General features: G+C 44.1%; 2 protein-coding genes across 17 annotated transcripts in view; one reads left to right on the plus strand and one right to left on the minus strand.

Annotated features, from left to right (window-relative positions):
* The window catches only part of WRN (WRN RecQ like helicase), a 128023-nt gene extending 120124 nt beyond the window's left edge, over positions 1-7899 (minus strand). For 12 of the 15 annotated variants that reach the window (XR_014829940.1, XR_014829939.1, XM_021075784.2 and 9 more), the window contains exon 1: positions 7350-7505. The gene's annotated coding sequence lies outside the window, so the exon portion shown is untranslated. Of the gene's footprint in view, positions 1-7349; positions 7506-7786 lie in introns of those variants that run through there. The other 3 variants (XM_085000172.1, XM_085000180.1, XM_085000177.1) reach the window with 1 other exon arrangement.
* A 28-nt stretch (positions 7900-7927) lies between these two features.
* The window catches only part of PURG (purine rich element binding protein G), a 38997-nt gene continuing 33082 nt past the window's right edge, over positions 7928-13842 (plus strand). The window contains exons 1-2 of one of the 2 annotated variants that reach the window (XM_005671806.4): positions 7928-8181; positions 8479-13674. In XM_005671806.4, coding sequence (XP_005671863.1) covers positions 8485-9534 — 1050 coding nt within the window. In that variant the 5' untranslated portion in view covers positions 7928-8181; positions 8479-8484 and the 3' untranslated portion in view covers positions 9535-13674. Of the gene's footprint in view, positions 8182-8478; positions 13675-13842 lie in introns of those variants that run through there. The other variant, XM_003359494.5, reaches the window with a different exon arrangement.

Raw genomic sequence — 13842 nt, forward strand, 5'->3', positions numbered from 1 at the left:
AAGAGCATGAAGAGGGGCCCAGCCAAAGGCATGAGCCATGCCACCCAACTCCAGTAGTTATCCCAATTTAATCAGGAGTTATCTAATTCTTCCCTTCTCTTTGCTATATGTTGTTTTAGTTGTTGGGCCATGTTTCTGACTATTCCAGATCTGCTGGCATAAAGACAACATTCTTCATCAGGCAAAGTCCCCCTTTTTCAGCAGTGAGTAAGTCCAGTGCTCTCCTGTTTTGAAGGGTCACTTCTGCCAGAGAGTCTACCTAATCCTGTAAGGCTACTAGGGAAGGGGCTACTTGTTCCACGTCATCTGTGAATTCTTTAGATAATTGATGATAATAAGCAGTGGAGGATGCTATTCCTCCCACTCCTGCTCCTATCCCTGCTGAAATTCCCAAACCAACTAATTAAGGGGATAATTTCTATTGCTCTCTTATTCTGCCATATGCCTCTATGGGCACCATAAGAGACTGATTTCCAGGGACAATATCTATTTGAGGAGTGAGAAAGGCTAGAGTGCAGGTCCCTGTCCAATTAGCAGGGAGGCACTGGTAAGCATCTGTTAATCCTGTCCCATCCCATAGATCATAGTCCCAGTCTGTCATCCCTGGAGTGAGCAGCAGGATGAATGTTAACAGAACTATGATTCCCTTAATCCTTTTCACGGACCCATTATGAATAGGGATTCTAGTATACTGAAAGTCAAGAGATACATCACACAGATGAGCAGCCAGGCTCCCTGTCCCCATTCTGAAGGGGATACCGCATATAGCCCCACTCCAAATATGAGGGCTATGGCAATTTCAATTACCAATATTCCCCACCAGAGCATGAGTTCAGTTCAAGTTTGCATGGAGATCCTCTGGCCTCCACTTGTACAAACCAACTTCCAGTATGTGGCTGGGGCAGGGCTGTAGATTCCTCAAGCTTCTGCCGTGCATAGACTGGCCAGCTTCTGGGTGTGACCAGAGCAGGGCCTGCCATCCTCCAGTGTCGAATGTCTCTGGAACTTGATCCTGAGCGGGATTTTCAGGGTGCCGGACAGCTTCCCAGGTGTCTGTGTCAGTGGCGGGAGCAGCCTTCTTTATTCTGGTGTGACGGATCCATGGGGTAATACCTGTAACCTTTATAGCAGTTGGGGTTGCTATGCGACCCTTAATTTACAAATGTTAATCAATAGCCACATCAAAGAATGTATCGGGAGTTCCCGTTGTGGCTCAGTGGTTAACGATTCCGACTAGGAACCATGAGGTTGCGGGTTTGGTCCCTGCCCTTGCTCAGTGGGTTAACGATCCGGCGTTGCCGTGAGCTGTGGTGTAGGTTGCAGACGCGGCTCGGATCCCGAGTTGCTGTGGCTCTGGCGGCTCTGGCGTAGGCTGGTGGCTACAGCTCCGATTCAACCCCTAGCCTGGGAACCTCCATATGCCGCGGGAGCGGCCCAAGAAATAGCAACAACAACAACAACAACAACCAAAAAAAAAAAAAAAAAAAAAAAAAAGAATGTATCGAAGCCCATGTTCCTACACTGACTACCTGAGTTAATATTCTGCCTCAATCCCCCCCCCACGAGTTGGAGACTCTAACTGTGGGGAAAAGGAGCGATGACCGCTCTGACTTCTTCCTGCTGAAAAGGGGTGTCGTTAGGGAAAGCAGTTAGGTCTCCACTCATGGGACGGTCAAGTGGGCTTTGATACATTGCTTTGGGTACCCCTTCTATCAACATTTGAAGGTTAATAGCTTTTAATCAGGCTGTAATGAAGCAAGAAATACAGTTAATTATACAGGGTCTGAATAAAAGGATATGGTGAAGAAATATTTTCACCAGGAGGAGGAGGTCATCTGGTTCCACAGGGCAGCTCCAAAAGCTGGAGCTGGATAGGACAGCTCATGAATCTACTGTTGAAGATCTAGCAGGGAATTAGACACATTCTGTGAACAATCAGGAATACAACATTTAGATTTTATAACAGCACAGATAACTTGTATGATTTTTCTGATTTCTCTGGCTGGTTATGACATATTTGTATGCCTTGGTCAACTTGTAATTGAAAGCTACCTTATGTCCTTGTGAGCAGTATGACTTATGGCACCACATTACTTTTAAAGTTAACTTACTCAAATATATTCTAGACAGTCCCCACCACGCACAAAATTCTCTTCTCAATGTCCACTTCCCACACACCTTGTATCACTTTCTGTATCCATATTAGTCTGTCCCTTATTTTCCAACCAGAGCAATCAGCTGAAAACAGACCATCTTTTTTTTGCCTTAATAAAATGCAGTTCAATCCCTCATTCCTTCTATATTGAAAGCACACACATTCTACTTTTCTAAAGCAAACACGGACTGTCCTTTATAATTTCTGAAAACACATGTTTTTCTCATGGAGACCATTCAGTGTGGCACTGATCATATTGATTAATTGTTCTAAATACCTTTAGTTTCTGCTTAGTAACTGATGTCTCAGTGTCTCATTTGACTTCTGTTAAACCTAGGTACGATATTATACCTAATGTTGACAGCTGTAATGACGTGTGTATTAATTAGATCAGCAAACTTCAATTCTAATTTAAGATATTAATACTGAATATTTCCCAGTTTACTTGAACCTAAAATTAATTCTGGTCAGTTAGCTACCTTCCATATTTTGAGAATTTATATATGCAAAGCCTTAGTCAAGGAAATGCAGAATAAAGGCATCTTTTAAATCTAGTACAGTAACCCATGCTGCTGTTTCTGGAATTTGTGAAAGAAGAGTGTAGAGATTGGGCACCACTGGATGTAATGAGACCAGTGTCTCATTTATTAGATGAAGGTCTTGTACTAGGAACCAATCCCTGTTAAGTTTTTGCACTCCCAATATAGGAGTGTTACAAGGGCTGATACAATTCAATTAATAATCTGTTCTCTTATGCTTCCTATAATTGGGATAAGTCCCTGTCAGGCCTTGGGTCTCAGAGGATACTGCTTTTGGCAAAGAAATAAATTCTGGTCTTTAAGACTTATTTCCACCAGTTGAGTATTCTTTGCTCTTCCTATGTTTCCTCCTATGGCCCAGACTTCTGGGTCAATATATACTTCCATCCAAGGCAGGCATAAACCTTGATTAGGCTCCATTGCCATGTGAATTGAGGCTTTAACCTCTTACAAAATATCTCTTTCTAAAAGAGGAGTTGGACTCTCTGGAACAATCAGAAAGGCATGAGAGAAGAAAATGGATTCCCAGTCACAACTCAAAGGTTGTGTAAGAAATTTTGTAACCGGCTTGCCAGAAATATAAATGTGGCAGATTCATGAGGGAGGGGCCCAGGACTGGAGAGGAGGACTGAAAAGTGGCTCCCGTATTCAGGAGGAAGTCAATAGGCTGTCTTCCTACATTTAGAGTCACCCAGGGCTCCTGAGTGGTGATAAGGACAGGAGCCATTATGGAAATGCCCCGTCAGCCTTGATCCTGGGCCTGAGAGGTCAACCCCAGAGACCTTCATCTTCAGGGGCAGTCCCTCTTCAGGTGATCTCCCCAACATATGGGGCACAACCTAGGTGCTGTGGTCTGAGTCTTGGGGCATTCCCATTTAAAGCGTCCCTCTTTTCCACAGAGGAAAGAGGCTCTGGGCATAGGTTTCTGCCCTAGTCCTCTCACCTTGGAAACTGCTAGGTTGACTCCCTGTAGTGCCATAACTAGAGCCTCAGCCTTTTCTCTGTCTCTCCTCTTGTTCTCCTTTTATTCTTCCTGGTCCGGATTATAACATACTTGAGTTGCTACTCTGAGGAGGTGCTCCAGGTCCTGATCAGGGCCAAAAGCCAATTTTGGAGCTTTCTCCATATATCTGGCACCGATTGAGCTATGAATTTATCCTTAAGAATTATTCGACCCTCCACTGTTTCTGGGTTCCCTGATATATGTTTTCTCAATGCCTTTTTGAGTCTTTTTAAGAAAGCTAATGGACTTTTTCCCCTAGTAAACCTCTGATAGTTTTTAACAGGCTTTACTCATGAGGCTTTTAATCCCTCAACTATACAAGTAATAAAATGATTTCTATGCCAATTGTTGTTATCTCCCTCATCAGCAGACCAATTGGGATCACTCATAGGAACTGCCTGACACCCTGTGGGGAATCTTGTTCATTTCTCTTCTAATCTGCCTCTGGCACTTATAGCATCATTCCATTCATCTTCCCCAGCTTTGAGCAGTTTTGGAGACTTTATGTAATATTTTTTCCACTTACAGTCAATGTCTGTTTTCGTAATAACATGACGTCCTTCCAGGCTAACTCAAAGGACTGCATGAGACCCTGAAAGACCTCAATATATCTGGGTCATCAGCAAATCTTCCCAAATCTGTTTTTATTTGCCTTAAGTCCTGAAGTGAAATAGGTGTATGGACCTGTATTTGGTCCCCATTCTCTGTTTGCTACTTCTTGTAAAGGGAGTAGAGAGAGATATAACTTTGTCACTGGCTTGGGGGGAGGAGGAGCCTTGAGCAGTATTGAAGAAGGCTGATTAACTTCTGGCTAATTGGAGAATGGTATTATAAGCTAGTGAGCCTTCAGATGGCCATCGCTCTCCATCTGACAGATTATACAGTGGCCAGGCTTTTGTTCAAAAGAAAATTAAATGTTTCTTTTTCAGAATCTCAGGGTCAAACTTTTTCCAGTTCAAGGCACATGTCAGAGGAGTTGCTATTGAGCCATGCACCAGACTTGAGGGTGTGGCTCCCATCCAAAAAAGAGAAAAAAACCAGCATCCAGTGTCTATTGTCCTTTCTTGGCTATGTGAGGGCATCCCCTCTCTTATATGGAGCAGCTAGATACTAGTGGTCAAATGTCCCATCCGACCTCAGGCTGACTGGAATTAACCATTCTTTATCAGCGTAGCCTCCCTTCCCGTCATCCCTGCCCATTACCTGTCTCTGGACAGAGGTGAAGAAAACCCAGGCATACAGGCCCTGCCCTGAGTTTTCGAATCCTAAGATGCTCACTCTGACATGCCCTGTATTAACATTAGGAAAATTTCTAAACCACAGTTAACAGGTAAATTGGATGAACCAGCCATCAATTACTCCAACCAGGGTGAAAGTAAACAGCAAAAAGCAAAACTGACTATGCCGAGGCTCTGAGGCTAAACACTTGGCCTAAGTTGGATGAATACTAGCTATGCACTCCTTTTCCCCCACAGGCCTGGTAACAACTCAGGATGGTCTTAACATCTAGAGGTCTGTTTCCTTTGCCCCCACAGCTCTATTTGAGGTAATGGCAAAGGAAATGATGAAAGATCAGGTTAGTTTTATACCATAATTTCAGAAAAAAATCCCGTTTTGAAATCTTTGATCAGTCTACAACCATAAGTTTAGACTTGGGTGAACCCATGGTGTCTTTATGTTGATCTTTTCTATGGCCTGATATTATGAGGCCTTCTCTGACCTCGTGGGTGGTATCCCCAATAGCTTTGCCTCCACCACTCTTGAAAGCAAGACAGATCCCACTCAGCTTGCTCTATGACCGGGCAGAGCACCTGCTTTGTTGCAATTATTTCTGATCCATCTGGGCCCCCGGTCTCAGGGAGGCACTCTCAGACAAATTCTAATGTTTTGGGCAAAGGACAGGGGACTTTGTACCCAATCCTCCCTATACCCTGAACTGAACCAGGGATGACGGTCTTCCCTGACTCAGATCCTGGGCCTCGGTGAACTGACAAAATGGGCAATGCCATGGCTGGTTTAGAATCTGGGCCAGGAGTTCCTGGAGGCCCAGGGGCAAGGTCAAGTTAGATTATCTCCTCGGAGGAATTTATGGCCCAAAATGGATCCACTCGGACTCTGTAGCCACTAAGACCGTGGAGCCACAAACTCGAACCTGAAATGCAAGCGAATCAGGCCACTCATTCACTCTCACACACGGAGGTTACCACAGGCCTCCCACTCCCTGGGAGTCCCTAACTAGTAGCTCAATCAAGCACAACTTTCAATCAGCTACACCCGACAGTTGCTCCACCCAAGCAAGAGGTTCCTCTGCTTCCAATCTGGAGCACTAGGACTGCTGCTCTGTCAGGCACAGCTTCCGACCAGGAGAGTCTCCCTCAGGGGGTGATCAGTCTCCTCTTCTGCCCACTGGGGCAGGACCTGACTGGGGTTGGCCCCGGGGCCTTACCTTGTCCAGATGCCTTTCTGGTGAGTTGGTCTGTCTCTCCACTAAGTCCAGTCGGGGTTCGGTCACCCGGGAGTCAGGAATGCCGCTCACGAAGGAGGACCCGGAATACCATAGGGTGGCACAACGCCTCGTTCGGTTCGAGGCTCCCTGGCTCCCGGGCGGCCTTACCTCTGTTCTGGTGGCTCAAGGGGCCAGAACGGTTGGAATCTCGCTGGGGCCTCCAGAAATGTTACGGCAGCTACCCAGCAGCCCTGCGCTGCAGCGTATCAGCTCTGGAGACAGCCCTGTGGCTGTAGCCTACTAGCTCCAGCAGCTCTGGCTGCAGTGGATCAGCTCTCTTACCCGGCAAGAAACCAAGCGAGCACTCGGAGAGTTGGAGAACTCAGGTTTATTACGCCGGCCGGCTCGGAGGAGATCGATCTCCAGAGTCTGAGCCCGGAAGAAGGGTTTCACAAGGCTTTTATGGGCTACTTCTTCCAGGTCCATCCTTGGCTAGTTGGACCGGAGTGACGTCAGGTAGTGGATGTGGAAACAAATTGACAGAAGCAGATGTGTGGGGAGGGGTGGTTGGGGCAGTTGGATGGACTTTGCTTAGTCATCATGGCCAGAGTCTCTCCTTTCTACATTTTTATTGGGACAGTTTCTCCTACACGCTAACTTAAAGACTACTAAATTAGCATTCTAAGGATTTTAATATTCCCTTCCATGGGGAGAATTTTTACATATTCAAACATACCCAGAAATCAACTCAAATTCAACCAGGAGAAAGAAAAAAAAAAAAAACCCAAACCATTAAAGATTGAATACTTTGAACTCGAAAACTCCAAAATAGTTTGTTACATTAGACAAAATGGGTTATTTCCCTGGACTATGTTGTGTAAACATGGAGTGGCTGAATTTCTGCAGCAGTGAAGACCATATAGTTAGAACAGGCTCCTAAACGCACGCAACAGGTAACCAATCAGCTGCACAAGCTAAAGCGAGAGGAGCGTGGAAGCACACTTTTGCTCACAGCAGCTCAAAGAAGGCCTGCGGGAGGACGAGGTTCTTTACCGCTAAGCTCGAAAGGTGGAAAGGGGAAGGAGGGATCTCCTACACACAGCCCAGAGGCCTGCTCTGCCGGACTGAGCACCTCCAGTGTAGGAGAAGGCTAGAACGATACCCCAGGGTCTGGAGCTGGAAGTAGGAAGAGGGAGGACACGTTACCCTGAGAAGAGCCAGTTCAACAGGATTTCCCTTCAGCTGGATGACTTGAGCAGCGCCCCAACACCGGGGCCTGGAACCCAGGAATCCAGGATAGTCATCAATTGAACAGACTTTGTTCCCGCGCTGAGGAGCACACGCCTGAGCGTCAAGGCGCACAGAGTACACGTCACTTCTGGGACATAGATCTTCCCCAAACCTTTCTCCAGGGTCCGCCCCGCCCCCAGTCCTCCTCTCCGGAGGCGCTGTGCTACAACCCCGCCCACCACAGCCCAGATGGCTACGCGGCGCACATGCGCAGAGGACTCGACGCCGCTGTGCACTTCGGGGAGTGTAGTCTCCGCGCAGGTGCCGGTGGGCCGCCAGAGTACCAGTTCCCAGCGGAACCTGAAGAAGTCAGAACTCTCTCGCCGCCCCGGTCCTTATTCCCATCTTCATACCTGTCCAGTCACCTCGCGCTGGGCTTCAGTCAGGGCGCGCCCCAAGGGAAAGCGTGAGACCCAGTCTTCCCTTCAGCCGGCTGTGCTGGAGGAGGCGGGGTCCACTGCCCGCCTCCCACCGCCCCCCTCCCCGCCCTCCTTACCCTCCCCGGCGGGCGTCGGGCCGGAGCCCGAAGAGAGGCGGCGGCCCCCGCGGCGGCCCCCGCAGCGGCCGCAGGAGGGGCGGCGGCGGCGGGCGCCGCAGGCGATGCCCCTGCCTGGCTGCTCCGGCGGGGGGCGGTGCGAGCGGCGGCGGGGGAGCAGGCAGGGGGCGGCGGCTGCTACAGAGGGGCCGAGAGCTGGCGGCGGCGGTCGTGAAGGGCATCGGCGGCGGCGGCGGTGATGGCAGTGCTGATGTGAGTGTCTGCTGGCTGGGGACCCGGGGCTGCTGAGCCCGAGGCGAGCGGGAGCGGGAGGCCAGGGGCCGCGGAGGGATGTTGTGTGCCCGGTGCGGAGCCGGGAGACTCCGCCCGCCGCCACCGTTCGTCCGGTAGAGGCGGGAGCCCGGCGCTGCGGCGGCCGGCACAGTGCAAAGCGCGGCCCGGTGTGGGGGTCCCGGGCGGAGGCTGGGGCAGCCCAGGCCGAGGGGCGTCTGCGATTGTTCTCAACACCCCTCCCCCACCCCACCCCGTGTGTCTGTTTGTCACTTGCAGCTGAAGATGGAAAGAGCCAGGCGAAGGGGAGGCGGCGGCGGCGGCGGCCGTGGCCGCGGCGGCAAGAATGTAGGGGGCTCTGGCCTAAGCAAGAGTAGACTCTATCCCCAGGCCCAGCACCCCCACTACCCCCACTACGCGGCTTCAGCCACCCCTAGTCAGGCTGGGGGCGCCGCCGAAATCCAGGAGCTGGCCTCTAAACGAGTGGACATCCAGAAAAAAAGGTTTTACCTAGACGTGAAGCAAAGCTCCCGGGGCCGGTTCCTAAAGATAGCCGAAGTCTGGATAGGGAGAGGCCGGCAAGACAATATCAGAAAGAGTAAACTGACCCTCTCCCTGTCTGTGGCAGCGGAGCTGAAGGACTGCCTAGGGGACTTCATCGAGCACTATGCCCACCTGGGCCTGAAAGGCCACCGACAAGAGCATGGTCACGGCAAAGAGCAAAGCTCCAGGAGGAGACAGAAGCACTCAGCACCCTCCCCACCAGTCTCTGTAGGGTCCGAAGAGCATCCTCACAGTGTCCTCAAGACAGACTACATAGAGAGGGACAATAGGAAATATTATCTAGACCTAAAGGAAAATCAGAGGGGTCGCTTCCTAAGGATTAGACAAACCATGATGCGGGGCACTGGCATGATAGGTTATTTTGGCCACACTTTGGGCCAAGAACAGACTATTGTCCTCCCAGCACAAGGGATGATTGAGTTTCGAGATGCCTTGGTTCAGCTCATTGAAGACTATGGCGAAGGGGACATAGAAGACCGCAGAGGTGGAGACGATGACCCAGTGGAACTCCCAGAGGGGACTTCTTTCAGAGTGGACAATAAAAGGTTCTACTTTGATGTGGGCTCTAATAAATATGGAATTTTCCTGAAGGTAAGTGAGGTGAGGCCACCTTACCGTAATACTATTACTGTTCCATTCAAAGCTTGGACAAGGTTTGGGGAGAATTTTATCAAGTATGAAGAAGAGATGAGGAAAATTTGCAACAGCCATAAAGAAAAGAGGATGGATGGCAGAAGGGCCAGTGGTGAAGAACAAGAATGCCTCGACTAGAATGAAATTGAACTCCATCAGGCAAAAATTATAATCCTAAATTGGCTAAAAGTACTGATCCATACTCATTCGAAGAAGTTTTTCCTCTTTTTTGGCCCTTTGTTATTAGTAATACCTCTAGTAGTTTATACTTCAAGGAGTCTGATTCTCACGTTATGTTATCCATAGAACGCTATTATTCTTATGAGAATTCCATCCTTCCCAGAGCTAAATAGTTTAGCTGCTTCAGCTGCTCCAGACTATTGAAGTATGCAAATCAGCACAAAGTGTGACATTCTGACCTTTTAAATACATGACTAAAATTTACATTGCACTATGACATAAACCTGAAAAAAGATACATATAGGTAATACAAAAGTGTGAATTTCTGTTTAACAGGTTCTCCCCGCCCCCAAAAAAGTATTACATTCCTACTTCATTAAAAGCTGCTAGGCTTACCTGTAGGACAGTTACCACAGAAACAGAAATTGACTTCTATCATAAATATATTTATTTATAAAAGTACAAGTAGAAATGTCTTAATTGTCCATTGGACAACCAAATATTAAACAATACCATTAAGAAATCAAATCTTAGAATTACTATAGTAATCCATAATTTCAAATTTTGTGGTAACATTACAGTTTATAATTGCCATATCAACACCATGAGAGAATTTTCATTGGCTATTCTAAGCTAGTTACAATCCCATCTTCACGTCTGATGATTGTACCATATACTATTATTGACTTTCCAAAGTTTCAGGAATTACTTTTATGTCACTGTTGTGTGGGAGGCTTCATCCTATGGCTCTGCTATGGAAATGTGATGTTTTAGCTTTTCATGCTAATTTGAAGGTTGTGAGAGGTTCTTTCCCAAAATATATCATGGACCCAAGGTGTTATATTTTATGCTGCTGCTGTAACACTATTTCAGAGGGGTTGGTGCACCAGTTACCTGATAAAAAAGATCAGTAATAATATATTTTAGTAGCATTTTTGCAGTTGCTACCCTTAAAATCACAGCAACGCTTCCAATATAAATGTGACTTTTACGGGTCTTTCAATTCCAGGAAAAAAAAAATTTTTTAAAGCATTTAGAATAAATATAAATTTTCAGCCTGGAAAAAGTAGTATTTAAAGATTGGTTGTAAACATATTTGAAAGGAAAAATCAGGCAGTTTCCAAGGTGCTCTTTAAAATACCTGAAAGGTTTACTTTACACAAGACTCACCCACTTACTTGTATTAAAAATTACTTTCCAGGAAGTGCCACAGCAATTTTTCAACACCTAAGCAATTTTTTAAACAGGTGGATATAATGTATATGTGTACCAACCCACCCTGTATCAACTGACTGAAATTTTATCTGTTGAGCTGCATTTTATTCTGGATGAAATTACTGTCTTTTATCTTGGCTTTATTCACCTCTCACACAGTAAGTCCATATAATCATGTTTAAGAGCCAGACACTGATTTCAACCCCCAAATATAGCTCTCATTGATGAGAGCTGGCTGCATGGATTGAGATCAGAATGTAGCTCTTCTTTCACATGCTACAAGTAATTCCCAATTATTTTAACAGGTTTTTTCCTCTGTAGGTTTGTCCCCAAATACCTTCAAGTAAAGTCACTAAGAAAACTCTATGATAGGAATTAAGAAAATTAATTTCACAGATTTTACTTAAAAAGAAGCAATCAGTAACCCAGACTTACATGCTAGTGTTGGCCTGCAGATTATATTTCTGGTTTCCTCAAGTAGTATGAAGGAATCTCACTAGTTCATTATAATTGCGGACCATCTGGATCACTGTGGAATAACTGAAGGTTAGAAGATGATGTTAGTACTAGAGTTAATAGCACATGGTGGGTGTTGAGACTCTAAAAGTAGCAAAGATCTTTAAACAGTCCTAACTGTAAAATGACTATTCTGGGCTTGATAAAAAGTAGCTTTGGGGTATATGAAGGCGTGGTGTGCAGTTGAATTACTGTACTACTGATTGTTTTTGCTGCCCATCATAGTGCCTATTAATAATCAACCTGTCAGATTTGGGCAAACGAGCTGTGAATATTCCAGTATTTGAGTGTTCCTATCACTATTACTGTGACTGTATGCTCTCTCTTAAAACCTTCCCTTCTAAAATATTTATATCCGTTAAGTCTAAATGATTTCCTTTTTGGTTTTCGGTCTGGTAAGCTTTGAGTGTGTGTGTCTATATATGTATATACACATACACATATACGTGTATATATGTGTGTTATATATATACATACACACAGTCCTATGTCAGACTTAAAGATAAATGTCTTTAACCATTGTATATAAATATTAGTTTAATTTTGCATTAATAATTTACATAAAAACTTAGGCATCCAGTTTCTACATTGTGGGTATACTTCAAAGTTTTTACAATCGCAAAGCTACAGATTGGATAGAGGCATATATACCGCCAATTGAATATAGTTTAGAATCATTAAGCCTTCTGCCAGTCTGTTTCATTTTTTTTCAAAGGTAATGTTAATTGAAAAATGAAATGATGCTATGACTTTTGGATACTTAAAATTTCCAATCATTCATTAGCCATAATCAAATAAGATCCAGTCCAAAACTTTGGTATTAGGACATGTATTGCCATGTATCTTATAAAATAAGCTACTATTCTTATCTGTGCAATATACATTTTATTTATTGTCATTTGTACCATAAATGGAGCTGCAAGTGTACATGGTATTCAGAATAATAGAATCTCTGCCTTGAAGACCTAAATCTCTTAAGGCAACTGGATGTTAGAAGTCAAAAAGTGAGCATTAAAGTTAGTAACCAAAATTACTAGTTCACTGTATGATCCTAAAACACTGATGATATTTGCACATAATACTCTAAGCATAATGTGGTACAGACTCAAAACTGTAATAATATAAGCTGATAGTATGAAATTTGGAAACGGGTTCCTCATAGTAGTTGGCAGTGTGCTCCTACCAAGTGAGAGCAACAATAATCTGTTGCTTATATGCAAAAGATGCAATGTATTATAAAGTATTAAACTTCTGCCACATTTTATAATTTTCCTTGTTAAAGCCCCAAACTGCCATGTCCCTTAAACTTGAGTCAAACACAAGCTTATTTGCACTAAAGAGCATGGCCAAAAAAATAAATGACAGGGTGGAAAAGCTAGTTGGAACCTCTTGAAATAATTGGTTCTAATGGGAGAATTTCACATTTGTCTATTTGAAAGCTATATGGTCCAGGCAGACAATCTGTCAGTTCACTAATTTAATAATGCACTTTACCTTTTGTATATAAAAGATGTACATTTATGCCACTTGACTGGTGGGATGTGTTTCAATAACTATGTAGTTAGAATCTGTAGGGTGATCTCTTGCATGCATATATTTGTGTTGGAACTGCTGTAGTAACAAGTTTCCATTAAATCAGTGTAATGGAGATGGGTAGAAGATGCTTCTGAAAAAAAATCCCAATACATTTAAGAAATAATTTTAAAGTAGTGTTCATATTTGTATTCTTAAGGATTAGAGTCAATTTAAAAAACTATTTCTAGCCCAGATTAGTATTACAGTTGAGATTATATCTAATTGACACTCCCCATAATACCCTGAAAATGAATTTTGGGAATTTGTGCAGACAAAAAAATTTTAATGGTTCTGTGTCATTGTTTAAATTGTGTGTTTAAATTACAAATGAAAAGAAAGCCCATGATACTATGTTAGAATTAAAAATATGGTTGGCTGATTTGGCATCATTAAGAAAATACCCAAACTAAAGAAAGAAAATTCAAATTGAGGAAATGCTAAGAGCCTTAGAACAATTGCTAAAACAAATATGGTATTATTTCAAATTTTGTAGAACTAACTTTGATCAACCAAGAAGGGTATTAGGGGACTTACTGTATCCTTCCCATCCTAAAAACTTCCTAATATGTACATTTGAAAACTAAATAATTGTTGCTTAATAATAGGCTGTATGTACTTTACTAAGAAACACTGTGTACTAACAATTCATCAAGAGTATACTATATTTACTGCATTCATTTTATATCTGTGGATAAGAATACATTATATAGTGAGCCTATCTTAATATGATCATGTATTTATATTGTAATTTTGCAAATATTTTCAGTAAAATAAACATTTATTTAAGCTGCACAATTTGAAGAGGATGAAATTGAAATACACCTTCAGCACTCAGTTTGAATAAGCAGCTACCTTTGAAAGCGGACATGTGTACTATCATTCCTTTAGATTTTGTTTTATGGTTTAACATTTAAGTTAATAGGACTTAGTTGGAAAATTGAAGTACTATTTTGAAAATAA

This window comes from Sus scrofa, chromosome 15 (assembly GCF_054392235.1).
Source record: "Sus scrofa isolate SSC_HxYL_T2T_F1_AM1 chromosome 15, Sscrofa_HxYL_maternal_Yorkshire_Landrace_v2.0, whole genome shotgun sequence".
NCBI classification, from domain to species: domain Eukaryota; kingdom Metazoa; phylum Chordata; class Mammalia; order Artiodactyla; family Suidae; genus Sus; species Sus scrofa.